The sequence below is a fragment of the Anarhichas minor genome, unplaced genomic scaffold, assembly GCF_050575085.1.
Source record: "Anarhichas minor isolate MPS153535 unplaced genomic scaffold, ASM5057508v1 ptg000074l, whole genome shotgun sequence".
Lineage (NCBI taxonomy): Eukaryota > Metazoa > Chordata > Actinopteri > Perciformes > Anarhichadidae > Anarhichas > Anarhichas minor.
Window position 1 is genome coordinate 385,933 of NW_027466520.1, and position 14,479 is coordinate 400,411.

At 41.8% G+C, this 14,479-nt stretch overlaps 2 protein-coding genes across 5 annotated transcripts; one reads left to right on the top strand and one right to left on the bottom strand.

Moving 5' to 3' along the window:
- The first annotated feature begins 1,974 nt into the window (after positions 1-1,974).
- On the top strand, positions 1,975-10,064 carry irf9 (interferon regulatory factor 9). Of its 4 annotated transcripts, none has more exons than XM_076080368.1 (10): positions 1,975-2,075; positions 2,449-2,518; positions 2,905-3,027; positions 3,295-3,475; positions 5,048-5,190; positions 5,424-5,508; positions 5,860-5,919; positions 6,663-7,052; positions 7,256-7,377; positions 7,815-10,064. In XM_076080368.1, exons 2-10 carry the CDS (start codon positions 2,462-2,464, stop codon positions 7,980-7,982), a joined length of 1,329 nt encoding a protein of 442 aa, XP_075936483.1. In that variant the 5' UTR covers positions 1,975-2,075; positions 2,449-2,461; the 3' UTR covers positions 7,983-10,064. The 4 variants fall into 4 exon arrangements, with proteins under 4 accessions (XP_075936483.1, XP_075936485.1, XP_075936484.1 ...); XM_076080370.1 differs by having other exon boundaries at positions 7,256-7,371; XM_076080369.1 differs by lacking the exon at positions 1,975-2,075 and adding an exon at positions 2,133-2,154.
- On the bottom strand, positions 8,971-13,228 carry emc9 (ER membrane protein complex subunit 9). The gene is made up of 6 exons (XM_076080373.1): positions 13,065-13,228; positions 11,811-12,020; positions 11,272-11,348; positions 11,100-11,169; positions 10,901-10,995; positions 8,971-10,299 (listed from the first exon to the last, which is right to left on the bottom strand). The coding sequence occupies exons 2-6, from the start codon at positions 12,003-12,005 to the stop codon at positions 10,119-10,121; spliced, it is 618 nt and encodes a 205-aa protein (XP_075936488.1). The 5' UTR covers positions 12,006-12,020; positions 13,065-13,228; the 3' UTR covers positions 8,971-10,118.
- Between the last annotated feature and the right edge of the window lie 1,251 nt (positions 13,229-14,479).

Consider the following 14,479-nt stretch of genomic DNA (forward strand, 5'->3'; position numbering starts at 1 on the left):
TCTGAGGTGTAGTACAGTATAAAGTACAACATGTACCTCTGAGATGTAGTACAGTATAAAGTACAACATGTACCTCTGAGGTGTAGTACAGTATAAAGTACAATATGTACCTCTGAGATGTAGTACAGTATAAAGTACAATATGTACCTCTGAGGTGTAGTACAGTATAAAGTACAACATGTACCTCTGAGGTGTAGTACAGTATAAAGTACAACATGTACCTCTGAGGTGTAGTACAGTATAAAGTACAACATGTACCTCTGAGGTGTAGTACAGTATAAAGTACAATATGTACCTCTGAGATGTAGTACAGTATAAAGTACAATATGTACCTCTGAGATGTAGTACAGTATAAAGTACAACATGTACCTCTGAGGTGTAGTACAGTATAAAGTACAATATGTACCTCTGAGATGTAGTACAGTATAAAGTACAACATGTACCTCTGAGGTGTAGTACAGTATAAAGTACAACATGTACCTCTGAGGTGTAGTACAGTATAAAGTACAACATGTACCTCTGAGGTGTAGTACAGTATAAAGTACAATATGTACCTCTGAGATGTAGTACAGTATAAAGTACAATATGTACCTCTGAGATGTAGTACAGTATAAAGTACAACATGTACCTCTGAGGTGTAGTACAGTATAAAGTACAATATGTACCTCTGAGGTGTAGTACAGTATAAAGTACAACATGTACCTCTGAGGTGTAGTACAGTATAAAGTACAACATGTACCTCTGAGGTGTAGTACAGTATAAAGTACAACATGTACCTCTGAGGTGTAGTACAGTATAAAGTACAATATGTACCTCTGAGATGTAGTACAGTATAAAGTACAATATGTACCTCTGAGATGTAGTACAGTATAAAGTACAACATGTACCTCTGAGGTGTAGTACAGTATAAAGTACAACATGTACCTCTGAGGTGTAGTACAGTATAAAGTACAACATGTACCTCTGAGGTGTAGTACAGTATAAAGTACAATATGTACCTCTGAGATGTAGTACAGTATAAAGTACAATATGTACCTCTGAGATGTAGTACAGTATAAAGTACAACATGTACCTCTGAGGTGTAGTACAGTATAAAGTACAATATGTACCTCTGAGATGTAGTACAGTATAAAGTACAACATGTACCTCTGAGGTGTAGTACAGTATAAAGTACAATATGTACCTCTGAGATGTAGTACAGTATAAAGTACAATATGTACCTCTGAGATGTAGTACAGTATAAAGTACAACATGTACCTCTGAGATGTAGTACAGTATAAAGTACAATATGTACCTCTGAGATGTAGTACAGTATAAAGTACAACATGTACCTCTGAGGTGTAGTACAGTATAAAGTACATGTACCTCTGAGATGTAGTACAGTATAAAGTACAATATGTACCTCTGAGATGTAGTACAGTATAAAGTACAATATGTACCTCTGAGATGTAGTACAGTATAAAGTACAACATGTACCTCTGAGGTGTAGTACAGTATAAAGTACAATATGTACCTCTGAGATGTAGTACAGTATAAAGTACAACATGTACCTCTGAGGTGTAGTACAGTATAAAGTACAACATGTACCTCTGAGATGTAGTACAGTAGAAAGTATAATGTTTAACTCTTTTTACTGGATTAATTAATACTTGTACTTTAACTACATTTTGCTGATGACATACTTTTACTTCAGTAAGTTTTTGAATGCAGGACTTTTACTTGTGGAGTACTTTCAGTGTGGTATAAGTATACAAATACCTCCTCTACCACTGGATAAGAGTCTTAAATAATGTGTTTTGGTTCTGTGTATATATACACATAATAATATATATATAATAATAATAATAAAAGAGGAAACATCAGACCTTCCCATGTGAGAGGAAGCAGAGGATGTGTTCCCCTCGTGTCTGTGGCCGGTGTCGCCCCCTGGCGGCCAACACGCAGAGCGTTTCCTTAAAGTCACGTGACTTCTGGGAAAAGGAGCGCCTGCAGAGAGAGGCAGCAGAGTCCGGACCGCAGAGCCGGAGAGCAGACGCTTCAAGTCCGCAAAGCACCGCGGAGGAAACGCAACCGAGGTAAACGAAACTCAAGAACTACTTCCTTAATTCAACACCTTCAGCTTCTATATTTAAATACTCTGAACCACAGGAGCAGGTGAGACAGAACTCAACACTTTGACTCCGTTTAGAGACGCGTTGATGTAGAAACAGCAGTTTGTGTGTGAGGTCATGTTTGTTTATTGGCTCGACTCCAGCGGAACCTGGACGAGGCTTCAATCGATATTTACACCGAACTGAGTCGATGATTCAACTTTTAGATGTAATATTTGTATTTATTATTATTATGAACGTTATCGTTATGTTATTATGAATAAAGTGGTATTAAAGTGCGGAGGACGTGCACGTGACGCTGGTTGTTTACTGTTGGTGTGTATTGTGTTCTCTTCAGTCTTAAAGGAGTCATGGCAGCAGGCAGAATAAGATCCACCCGCAGACTGCGCTCGTGGATCGTCGAACAGGTGTGTGTGTGTGTGTGTTAGTGTGTGTGTGAGGGGGTGAGGGAGGAAGAAAGGGAGGAGGAGAAGGAAAGGAAAAGGGATACATGAACTCTAGTGACATCACTGTACATCAGTGGTAGTACTCAGATTATTTACTGCAGTAAAAGTACTAGTACTACACAGTAAAAATACTCTGTCACAGTAAAAGTACAAAGAGCAACAAATCCTCAAATTTTGAGAAACTAAAACAATTAAAAAACTAAATTGTTGCTGATTAATTTTCGTTTTTGTTATTTATTTAATATTTATTTCATTTTCCCTTAGACATGCATTTGTTGAGGCTAGTATTTTAGCAGCCTATCAGGTATAAGTACATCTTCTGTGTGTGTGTGTGTGTCCGGCTGCAGGTGAGCAGTGGTAAATACCCGGGGCTGGTGTGGGACGACAACGCCAAAACTATGTTCCGCATCCCGTGGAAACACGCCGGGAAACAGGACTTCCGTAAAGACGAGGACGCCGCCATCTTCAAGGTTTCTAACTCACGTCTTTCTCAGAGAGTCTCTGGTCCCGACCTCCACCCTCACGTCAGGGTTTAGTTCTGTCCCACTATCAAGTGTATGAGTCTCATTTTGAGCCCTTTATGAAGCCTCTCCATAAGTCAGCATTGGATGCAGACTTTGCCTCAGGGAATTACCCACAATGCATTGCAATGTGACGTTAAACAGGTAACCAGGGGACGCATGGAGACGTAACAAAAAGGTAAACAAAGAATTGACCTCTCCGTGATTTCTCCGCAGGCGTGGGCGAAGTTCAAAGGCAAGCCGACGGACGGGAGTCAGGACAGCCCGGCCTCCTGGAAGACCCGTCTGCGCTGCGCCCTCAACAAGAGCCCCGAGTTCACCGAGGTGATGGAGCGAGCTCAGCTGGACATCTCAGAGCCCTACAAGGTCTACCGCCTGGTGCCCGTCAGCGAGCAAGGTGAGACGCTGGTCTTCAAGATGGCCGACTGTGACATGAAGCTTTGACTTCACTCTAAAGAACCGGAGGTTGCCGCCTGGTTCCAACACTCGTACTAACGCACTTATATTTAGTATGTCACCGTGCATAGTTTTTATAAATGCTGAAACACCAGGACGTCTCACCGTTACGTAACCTCGGCGTGCTTCTCTGGATATTCTGACCCACAATCCTCTGCACGGCAGATTTATGAGCAAGAGGGTCAACGGTCAAGCTGTAATGTTACGACTCAGTAGTTTGTCCCGGTTAGACGCACACGGTCTTAGTGAGGGCAGGGTTAGTGTGCACTTCAAAGACAAAAGGGAAAAGTATGCGATCTGGAACGCAGCTTTTGTTTTAGAGGTAAAAGATGGTGCTGCGTTCAAGGGCCGACAAAAAGCTCAGACATTCCATCTTCCAACAGACGGAGGAACTTCTCTCAGATGTGAGGATTTATTTTTATATTTAATGTATAAAATACATCATTTGCAGATGAATTGATAATGAAAATAATAATAAGCTGCAGCACATTAGTGATGAAACAACCGGTTGATTCATTTATTTGTCTGGTGACGGAAATTAATCGCGAGTTCAACACGTTGGTTGAAGTAGTTTTCAGGTGATAAATCCAGCCGTGGAAGAAGTACTCAAAACTTTACTGAAATAAAAATACACAAGTATTAGCATCAAAATATACTTGAAGTACTAACCAGAATAATTGATGTTGTATTATGAGATTGCATCAACAACAGTTCTTAATTTCAGGTGATAAAGTGACAAATCCAGCCGTGGAAGAAGTACTCCAGTAATACCACAAAGCAGAAATACTCTGTTACAAGTATTCAAAACTTTACTGAAGTAGAATTACAAAGGTTTTAGGCATTAAGAAATACTTAAAGTAGCAAACAGCAGAACAATCTCTATTATACAATGAGATTGAAGTAACAAGTCTTTGTTGTAAAGATACTTTTCTGGTGTACAAGTACAACTCTGCTGGTGTACAAGTACACCTCTGCTGTGATATCTGCAGCGATGAGAGACTGAGACGTGAACGACGTGACTCCAGGAAACCGTCTGTTTGTGTACGAATGGAAACACTGAGTCACTTCCGCTCTTCTTCTGTGGTGCTCTGAGACCTCCCACTTAGTCTCCATGTTGTTCTCTTTCATACGATCTGTGTGAAGCTGCAAACATCACCATGTGTTCCTGAGACTAAAGGCCAAAGGTCAACTCTGACTGATCAGTTTGGTGCATTTCTTTTAAATCTTGCTTTATTAAATATTCTGCTGTTAAACCTCACCGTCTGTCTGTGTAGAGATTGACGTTACTTAAGGATTCAGTATCTGCACCGATGAATTATTAAAACGACGGCGCTGAAGGAAATAACAGATCAAGTGACTTGACCGCACCACCACCTCCCCGAGGAGGTCACGCTGAACCCGGTGAACCGGGAGGAACGAGCGCTGAGAGCGTTCGTTCTTTGTTCTGTTTGTGTGACTTAAACACACACACATGTGTTTGCTTGTGTTAGTGAAGGTTCTGTGTTCTGTGTAGGTGTGGTGGTGCCCGAGAAGAAACCCAGAGTGAAGGCCGTCAAGAGGAAGAGGAGGAGCAGGAGGAGGAGGAGCAGCGACTCTGAGAGCAGCGACGGCGATCAGGTGAAGCGGATCAAGATGGAGGAGGTCACCTCCCAGCTGGTGAGTGTTTCTGCTTCTCCTGTTGTACTTTTTACTGCACTACTTTAATCTGACGGCTGGAGTCACTTCACACAAACTAACCTGCATGAATACATGAATAAATACTTAAATGTGCCTCTGAAATACACCGATGGATGAATGAATGAGGCCATATATACATATTAGTCTGAATATGTGATGAAAGCACTAAGTGGAGCTCTTCATCCGTAATAACCCGACTGTGTGGCTCTCAGTGTGGTGAAGAGGATCTGCTGTGGAGCGGCGTACCGGTCCAGACAGAAGAACCCTCTCAGCACGTCGCCGCCGCGCAGAGAGACGGTGAGTTTATCTCCGTCACAGACCGATCCATCGACACCATCAACGCTCTCAACGGTCCTGAACTCCAGACATTAATCACTGGAACCGTTAGTGAAACTACAACCTGGAATCCTCCAGAGTAAGAGAGGAACTCTAGTTACTGGTGAAGTATTCACAGCGATCAGGGTACTACAGTACATGTTGTACAAATACCTGCATTCAGTAACCTGGTTTCTTGATTGCACAATATTGTGTTAAACAGTATCTGCCCACAAAACAAACATTACAAAACGACCAGCTGATCCCTCACTATTCATTATATTCATTATATTTATTATTATGATAATAATATCTAACTCTCTCTGTGTGCAGTGGTCAATGAGATCCGGTTGGACGTGCGGATCGAGGAGAGCGTCGACGCTCCAACAGGAGGTAATAAACTCAACCTCAAGCAGTTTTCTCTCTGTGGTCTTGATTTTCAAAATAAAAGTCCTGCTCTATATAAACAGAACCATGATGACTAGAAGTAGAGAGAATTAGAACGTCTTCAGTGCAGAACTCTCCCCTCCTCTCCCCTCCCCTCCTCTCCTCTCCTCTCCCCTCCTCTCCTCTCCCCCTCTCCCCTCCTCTCCTCTCCTCTCCTCTCCCTGTAGTTCAGTCAGTGTCTCCTCCTTGTAGTCACATGACTGTTGGTCTCACATGAATCAATCATGACGTCATAGTTTCACACTTTAATGTTTAACACATTCTGGTTAAAGTGAACTCTTTATTAGAGGAGACGTTTATAATGACAACATGAAGAATTAAATGTTTCAGATGAAATATCATGATTCTAAACTTTGGTTACTTTTTCTGATGGAAGCGTTTGTAACACGCGATGTGTTTGAGGACCGTTAGAAAGATGTAAATCTGACGGTTTTTACAGCTTCTGGCTGTGATGAACTAAACTTTGTAGTTTTGGCGATTGTTTGAAGAAAACATGCTTTTCCATTCCGTTTTGTGGTTCAGAGGGTTAACAAAAGTACAATAGAGCTCATTAGCTTTTGTAGTTCTTAACTACAGTGCAACACCCTTCAGAATAAACTTTAGTCTGTATCTATCTGAGCGACATTACATGACCTTTTATTTTGAAAGGGTTGTTTTAACCCCCCCCCTCTCTGTTTGTGCCTCTTCAGTTCAGGACTCCTTCAACGTGGTGGTTCATTATTTAGGCCACGAGGTTCTCAAGCGTCAGATCCAGAGCAGCGACGTGCGGATAATGTACTTACCGTCGTCTCACGCTCCGACGACGCCGGCCGTCCTGAAGGGCCGGTTCCCGCGCATCCCGCTGCCGGAGCCGCCGTCCACGCTGCCGGCCGGCTCGGAGCGCCAGGCCCTGTTCACCCTGCTGCCCTTCATGGAGAGAGGCGTGGTGCTGACGGCCACGCGGCAGGGCGTCTACGGAAAGCGCTTCTGCCAGGGGCGGGTCTTCTGGACGGGGCCGCACGGGGCCACGGAGGGGCTGCACAAGATGGAGAGGAACACGGAGCCGGTGATGCTCTTCAGTAAAGACGCCTTCAAGCAACGTGAGTTCACTGGTTCAATGGTCAGACATATTAAATTCAATATATTTGGGTTTTGGTTTTGTAAAACAAGAACGACCCCACCGTGGATTCTCAAACCAGTGAAGTTGTTTAAATATATATGTTGCCATAACCTTAATCTAGTCTTATCATACAGTGAAGTTAATTATGTATTTAACTCTTTTTATTATTATTGTGATCATCAGAACTTGACCTCTTCCGGTTGAACGGCGGCGATCCTCCTCAGTGCGGCGTCACTCTGTGTTTCGGAGAAGAGTTGAGTAACACCGAAGACCCGTCTGCAAAACTGATCATAGTTCAGGTAAATGTACGTGTTCTCCACGCCTCGCTGCTTATTGATCTCCATGTTTACAAACGTTCACAACGGTTATGACACGAGAATAAAGACTTAGTTTGAAATGTATCGTTAAAGTAGATTATAACGAGTAGATTCACGTTATAAAAATAAATGTATTTGTACCGGAATATTTCTTACTGATTGTTAATCGTTACTAACTTAACTATTGTTAATAATTATTAAATACTTAAAACTATTTGCATTTCAAGGATACGTTTGTAGGTCAAATATGAATTGGTTGAAATCAGCTTTTTAATTTAAAAATATTTCCCCAATAGTGACAATAGTGACAGTGCAGCGTGACCCAAATGAAAGCAACACAGAAACTAAACTTGTACGTAGAAGAAGAAAGAACTCCCAGTAAATAATAATAATAATAATAATACGTTCCTTGCGCTCCTCTGCAGATCGGCTTCCCGTGGGCAGAGCAGCAGGTCCAGAACGTCCAGTCGCTCTTTGAATCCATCAACATCCTCCAGTCTCTGGCCAGCGAGTCTCCACTGGGAGAGATAACTCTGAACCTGGTCACCGTGTCTTCAGCCGACTCCGAGACGACCGTCTGTGGGACCGTCTGAGGCACTTTGTCCATTTCAAAATAAGAGACAACCCGTTCTTTTCAAAATAAGAGTATACAGGGCTGAGCGATACGTCGACATATTCATCACGTTAAATGCATCATCTAACAATACGACATAAACATGCATCACAGTCTGACTTCAGAAAGACTTCCACTATCAAAATAAGAGCCTCTAGCTTATGTTTGTTTGCGTCTCGCCCAGCCCTGAGAGCTCGCACAGAACAGATCTTATAGCACTTATGAAGAACACTTTTTATGACTGGCCCCTCTATCGACGCAGAGACTAGTGAGTGTGCTGGAAGCACTACATGTAAGAAGACACTGAGGAGTCGACTCCACCGCTGCAGCCAAGAAGTCGATCGAACTATTTTGATAATTAATTAATTGATTCGTTGTGAACATCCTCCCGTATTCGGCTTTTCAAATGTGACATTCTGTTTGATATAACATTTTATATCTTAAGGTTTTGGAAGAAATAACATGCAAATTGAAGAACATTGTTTTTATTAACCGGTACCGACGATGGTCGTTAGTTGCAGCACGGGTCGTTTTGTTTCCTTTGGGTTTTTTCTGGAAATGTTGACAATGTGATGCACGCGTTTCTGCTCTAGAAGCCGGTGGTTCCCAACCTGTGGGTGGAGACCCTCAGAGAGGGTCGCGAGTTACATCCGTAACAGGAAAGGATATTACAATATTAAGACATCTTAGCTTTTATTCTTGTGAATTACTGGATTATTTTAAGGGTTTTTATTCCAAATCAAACAGAAAAATAACAGAAGTCACTGCTTTGTTTCAAGTTAGAAAGGTGGGGAACCACTGCACCCAGTAACTGGTATTGTTTTTATACTACAGCACTAAATAAACCTCGTCCTTTAACTCCTTTACACGTCAAATATTAACCTTACTGTAAAATAAAGGAAACACATCATGACAGAAAATGAAGCTGCGATAAAAATAGTTCAGTAGAGTAGAAAGAAAACACGCAATAGTTTTCACATGTTTTTAATGTAACGCCTGTTAGTCAAACTTCACTCTAAGGGGATTTAGTTATTGTTCATGTCAGGCTGTTGTAGCTGGTACTTTTATTACAGATGTGGGTTGAAGGTTGTGTTTGATCAGATCTCACACCGGTGAGACTCGATGGTTCGTAGCAGCGCTCAGTCCAGACTTCTTAAAGAAGGGGGGGGGGGGGGGAGAACTACATTTCAGTGCTTAAGTGTTGCAGTAACTCCAGTCTGCTGAAGCTCAAAATATTAGTTTTGTGTTGAGTGTTACTTAACTTAGTCGTACTTTTTGTCCGTTTGTTCCTCTTCACATCAATTATGAGACACTTCTTCTTGACGAATTACATAATTTCCGACACAATAATGTTTGAACTTTCTCGAACACTTTAAGTGTTTATAAATGTAATGTCAGTGATTACAACTTTTCCTTTGAAGACGTATTTTATATTATTGTTTTAATATATTATCTGTTTATACCAGCAGCCACCGGAGGCGATTTAGTTGTTGACGTCAATTATCTTCGCCTACGACTACATCATAGCGTGTTATAAACCATTTATTACCTATTCACTATTTACAAATGCTATAAAGCTAAATAGAGGCAGTTAAGTGAGTCGTTACCCCAATATTTACAGTCTATATTTTATTAATTACTTCTGTTTTTTAGCATGACACAGACGGGGACAAGACGACCACACTACGAGGGTTTCATGATATGAACCGCTGAGCACACGACACGCAACAACACGCAACAACATAAACTTTGTACTTTTGGGCTTCAACAAATTAAGTTTTTTACTGTAGAACTTTTGTATTGTGAGGTGTTTCTGTTATTTTGTCCACCTCCTGGAGCCTGTGAGTATCTAGGAATTTAAAAGACAAAACGGGACCAAAAACACCACAGGTGCATTACACAAAGGCGTTAAAAGGTGACTGTTCCTTTAAATCAGAGGGTTGTTGGAGCACAAGGCACACTGGGGGGGGGCTTTAGAGATCTACCAAACTTGTAAATATGTTGTTATTTATGCATGTTCTATGTTATGTCCCTGTTGCATTAAAGACAAACCTAAACTCTGGTGTGTTGTTGTTAAAAATCACAGACCGTGAACACACGTGAGCTACTTCCTCGTCTAGATGTTCCCGTTGGCCGGCGAGGCGAGCTCTGCGATCTTGGTGTTGAGTTTCTGGTTGGTCCAGTCCTTTGTAATGTCGTCCAGGTGGCTGTCAAAATCCACCAGCAGCGCCTGATCGCCGGACTCCAGCATCTGACCGGCTATGGCCTGAGTCTCCTCCCACTGTCTCAGCATTATCCTGCACACAGCGGACGGGTCGGTGTTACTGTCATCAATGTTTATTTAAGAATCACAGCGATATCAACTCGTTCGTTACGAAGCAGAAAGGATTTGAAGGGTTGAAGCAGTTTGGGGGATAAAAATCTGGAGTGGAGTGACGTAGAGACGCCGTATATGTCTCTGGTAGAGACCTGTCAATCACTGTGTAGCCCCGCCCTAAAGCATCCCCTGCTTTATGGTCTGTTTGACTCTAAATGGACCATAATGTACTAAATGAACATCATGCTGTATTGAAGACTTGAAACTAGAGATTGAGACCATAAACTCATGTTTACAATGTTTACTGAGGTAATAAATCAAGAGAGAAGTAGAGTCATTTTCTCATAGACTTCTATACAACCAGAGGAGTCGCCCCCTGGTGGACACCAGAGAGAATGCAGCTTTAACACATGAAGCTCTGACTTCACCTTTCAGACCTGAAGGTTGCTGCCTGGTAGAAACATATTTCATGTCGTCACTGTGACATTTGAACTCTAAATTCGAATCGTTTGTGCCGAATATGAATAAATTCTCTGCTGGCGTTCCCGAGACATCGTGTTGAAATGTCCTCTCTGACTCACGTGTGTTTGTCTTTGAGCATCCATCTTGAATCTTTGCGCTCGTACATGACGATGGGAGGAACGCGATAGTCTGAAGTCATCTTACTGCCATCAAGCTGTGGAGCAAAAAAACACACATTCAATATATTCATCAAACTAATCTGCATTTATAAAACAAAAAAAGACAACAGGTAAAAAGAGGAGGAGCTTAAATTCTCACCATTAACAACACTGCGTTGTCAAACTGCTCAGAGATCTTGTCGGCTATCTTCAGCGCACACGGAGTCGGGCTGTCGAGTTCAAAACATGAAGAGAGATAGAAAAAGGCTTGTTTTACATTTTACTAATCATCTGGTGTGAGATGTAGTGCAGAGATAATAAAGTAAACTCACCTGCTATCTGACACGCAGGCGTTGGCTTGATAGTATCCCACAATCCTCTGCTGAGTCTGTGAACACCACACATCCACCTGGAACAAGAGAAGGCTCTTTACTGAGTCTCTTCTGAGCAAAGACTTTTGTGACAAATCAGACTCTTTGTGCTGCAACTGCTGGACGACGATTTCTATGATCTTAACCACCAAACCCTCTCGGCCCTCATGTCTTGATGGGTTTGTATTTTGTTTTCCTCTGCTGCTTTCCATCTATATTGTTTCATGTTCAGCAGTAAACTGCCTAATTGTCAGCAGAACACAAACCGGTTGTAAAGCGGTTTATAACTAAAGCCAGGAAATGTTTAATATATATGTGTGTGTGTGTGTGTGTGTGTGTGTGTGTGTGTGTGTGTGTGTGAGAATATATTATATATTTAATAATAATATTAATATTATTATTAAAGTAAAGTAAACTAAATACTTCTTCCACCATACCTGTCCAGGTGTGTCCTACCTGTGTACTGAAGTAAAGGATCTACATACTCAGGTGTGTCCTACCTGTGTGAGAGCCAGCTGACTGATGGGAGCCAGAGGCAGGTGTGAGTGGAGCAGCGGAACACAGTCCGTCACACAGACAGCGCCACCTGCAGAGCCGGAGGACAACAGCAGCCCGTTGATGCTGCACCGCGGAAAGAGACAAGCGTGCAGGTACATCTTCACGTAGGCCCGACAGGACAGCTCCACCTCGCCCATGATGACTCACCGTCACTGTGAGGACACACGGAGAGACACGGAAGCATTGAAAAGTACCTTCAACCATCTGACTTTACTGTCCAAGCTGCACTAGACTGGAACTGCATCTCAGTGACCAGTAGAGGACATACAGTTCATCTAAAGCTCAGTTAAAGAAATGGTTAGTTAGTACCCAGCTCTGTCAGCACTAGAATGGAACTGCACCTTACTGTCCTCAATCTGTCTGCTGTCACCTGTCTGTCTGTCTGCTGTCACCTGTCTGTCTGCTGTCACCTGTCTGTCTGTCTGCTGTCACCTGTCTGTCTGTCTGCTGTCACCTGTCTGTCTGTCTGCTGTCACCTGTCTGTCTGTCTGCTGTCACCTGTCTGTCTGCTGTCACCTGTCTGTCTGTCTGCTGTCACCTGTCTGTCTGTCGACCCTCATCTACCAGCATGCATGTCTCTTGCTGTTGTTCAGCTGTGTCTGACTCACTTATATATTTAACACTCTGCATGCTTTTATCTTTTGTTCCTCTGACATTAAATGTTTTTACTGTCTAACAATGCAGCATAATCTTGTCTTTAGTCCGTGTTGCTATTTAACATAAGTATCCTCATTTGATTGTCTTTGTGTGTGTTCAATGTGTCTTGTTAGTACTTGACAATGTAGTGCAAGAGTCTCCTGAATGATGGTACTACTTATATTAATATTCTCACTTCTTTCATAGTTCGTGCACGCTTTGTAAACGGTCAATATTGCATTACTTTGTAACATCTGCCTCTTTGGACTACAGATGAAAAATAGCCTCTTGGAGCATTTACAGCAATGTTTTTATTAATGTGCACTGTCCCTTATCAAATAAACCAATAAATAAACCCACTGAAGCAGAGGCTGAAGACACGTGACCCGTCACATGTGAACGACAACACTTTTACAAACATTACAACCTGCAGTCGTCACTAATTCACCTGAAAATAAGGAATACATCTCCCCCAAAGGTTGTGTTTTAGCTAAATAAACCAGCTAGCTTCATTAGCATTAGCATACTAGCAGACCAATCAACGTTGAATCAAGTCTTACCTTAAGAGATATACGATATAACGGAGTGACCGTAAGGTAACGAATCCGTACTTTGAGATCCTTAAATATGTCGGTTTATTGAACGTTAAGGTTTTTAAAGAGCTTAAACGGCTAACTTTCTCTTAACAGCTCATTCTAACCAGCGTCTGAACAGATACTTCCGGTCCCGCCCATAATATAGGTCTATCTATCTGATTGGTCGAGGGGTCGATCTTTGTGATCCAATTGGAGCAATGAGGTGTCAATCATTTCTTTTCAGCCTTCTTCAGCTGCTGTGTAATGGTGACGCTCTACAGCAGGGCGCCCTCTAGTGGAGAGGATGTCGCCTGTAATGAGTTCTTTGAGAGGGATATAAATGGGAAACAATGAATTAAGAGCAACACACAGTGATGGAAGAATTCAGACCCTTCAGTAGAAGCACGTACACAACTGTGAAAATACTTTAACTTAAAGTATTCAAGTATTATCTGCAAAATGCACTTGAATTAAATTAAAAGCATTGTTGTAGTTAATCGTCCCAGTCCGTTTTATCATCTGTTTCTGGAGTAATATTACGGCTGTATTTTAACTACAGCAATGCATCATATTCTAGAAGATCATACGTTTATAGCATCGCTGTCCTGTGAGAACCGCCCGTTTTCAGCTTTGCGACGATGCATTTTTCATCTGAGCTGAGGCTTTTTAAAGAGTTCTGGATGAAGGACGAGGATTTTTAAAGAGTTCTGGATGAAGGACGAGGATTTTCACAACTCAATGAACACATCATCCTTCTCTGAAGCCCTTGTGGAAGACAAAGTAAAGAACATTTGACTTTGTTCCTTTTCACTATTATGTATGTGGAGATTTGTCTGACGTCACTCTATTCTACTTTGGGTGTTATTTATTTTTTTTTTTTAAATAGACATAGCTGTAAAACTAAATTGAAGGTAAACCTTTTGCATTACAAATCTTAGCGCAACATGCAAGCGTCCAGCAGATGATTCTGTTAAGTTATCACCTTTCTCCCAAAACAGAATCCATGTCTTGTTGTGAGCAATAATGTGATATGTGAAAATACTAGGAGTTAAAGAACAAAGTTTGCATGTTTTACAAGTACAGCAGTAGAGTTCTGCACAGGCCTGAACTGAAATCAGTTACGCTCATTAGTGTCTGAATCCTTAGCTGTATTCAGGTCAGTGAGATCACTACGTGATGCTGGACTTTAGTTGTCTAAAAGAAACAGATTCATTGTAGAGATTACAGGATACAAAGGCAGGTTTATTTTAATTTGACAAGTCAATGCAATAGCTTAGATGCAAGCAGTCTTTGTAGAACCTCCAGTGTTGCGATACCTGAAAAAAAAAAAAAAATTTACTGAGGAAAATCAGTATTTGAAAACCTGAAATCAGATTGCCGAGCTAAATTACATACCCTGA

Excerpts from the sequence above, each read along its gene's own strand:
- irf9 (XM_076080368.1), top strand. The coding sequence starts at position 2,462 with ATGGCAGCAGGCAGAATAAGATCCACCCGCAGACTGCGCTCGTGGATC. Across the intron at positions 3,476-5,047 it reads GGTGCCCGTCAGCGAGCAAG|GTGTGGTGGTGCCCGAGAAG; the intron begins GTGAGACGCTGG and ends TGTTCTGTGTAG. Across the intron at positions 5,920-6,662 it reads CGTCGACGCTCCAACAGGAG|TTCAGGACTCCTTCAACGTG; the intron begins GTAATAAACTCA and ends GTGCCTCTTCAG.
- emc9 (XM_076080373.1), bottom strand. The coding sequence starts at position 12,005 with ATGGGCGAGGTGGAGCTGTCCTGTCGGGCCTACGTGAAGATGTACCTG. Across the intron at positions 11,170-11,271 it reads GCCTGCGTGTCAGATAGCAG|CCCGACTCCGTGTGCGCTGA; the intron begins GTGAGTTTACTT and ends TGAACTCGACAG. Across the intron at positions 10,300-10,900 it reads ATGCTCAAAGACAAACACAC|GATAATGCTGAGACAGTGGG; the intron begins GTGAGTCAGAGA and ends CGCTGTGTGCAG.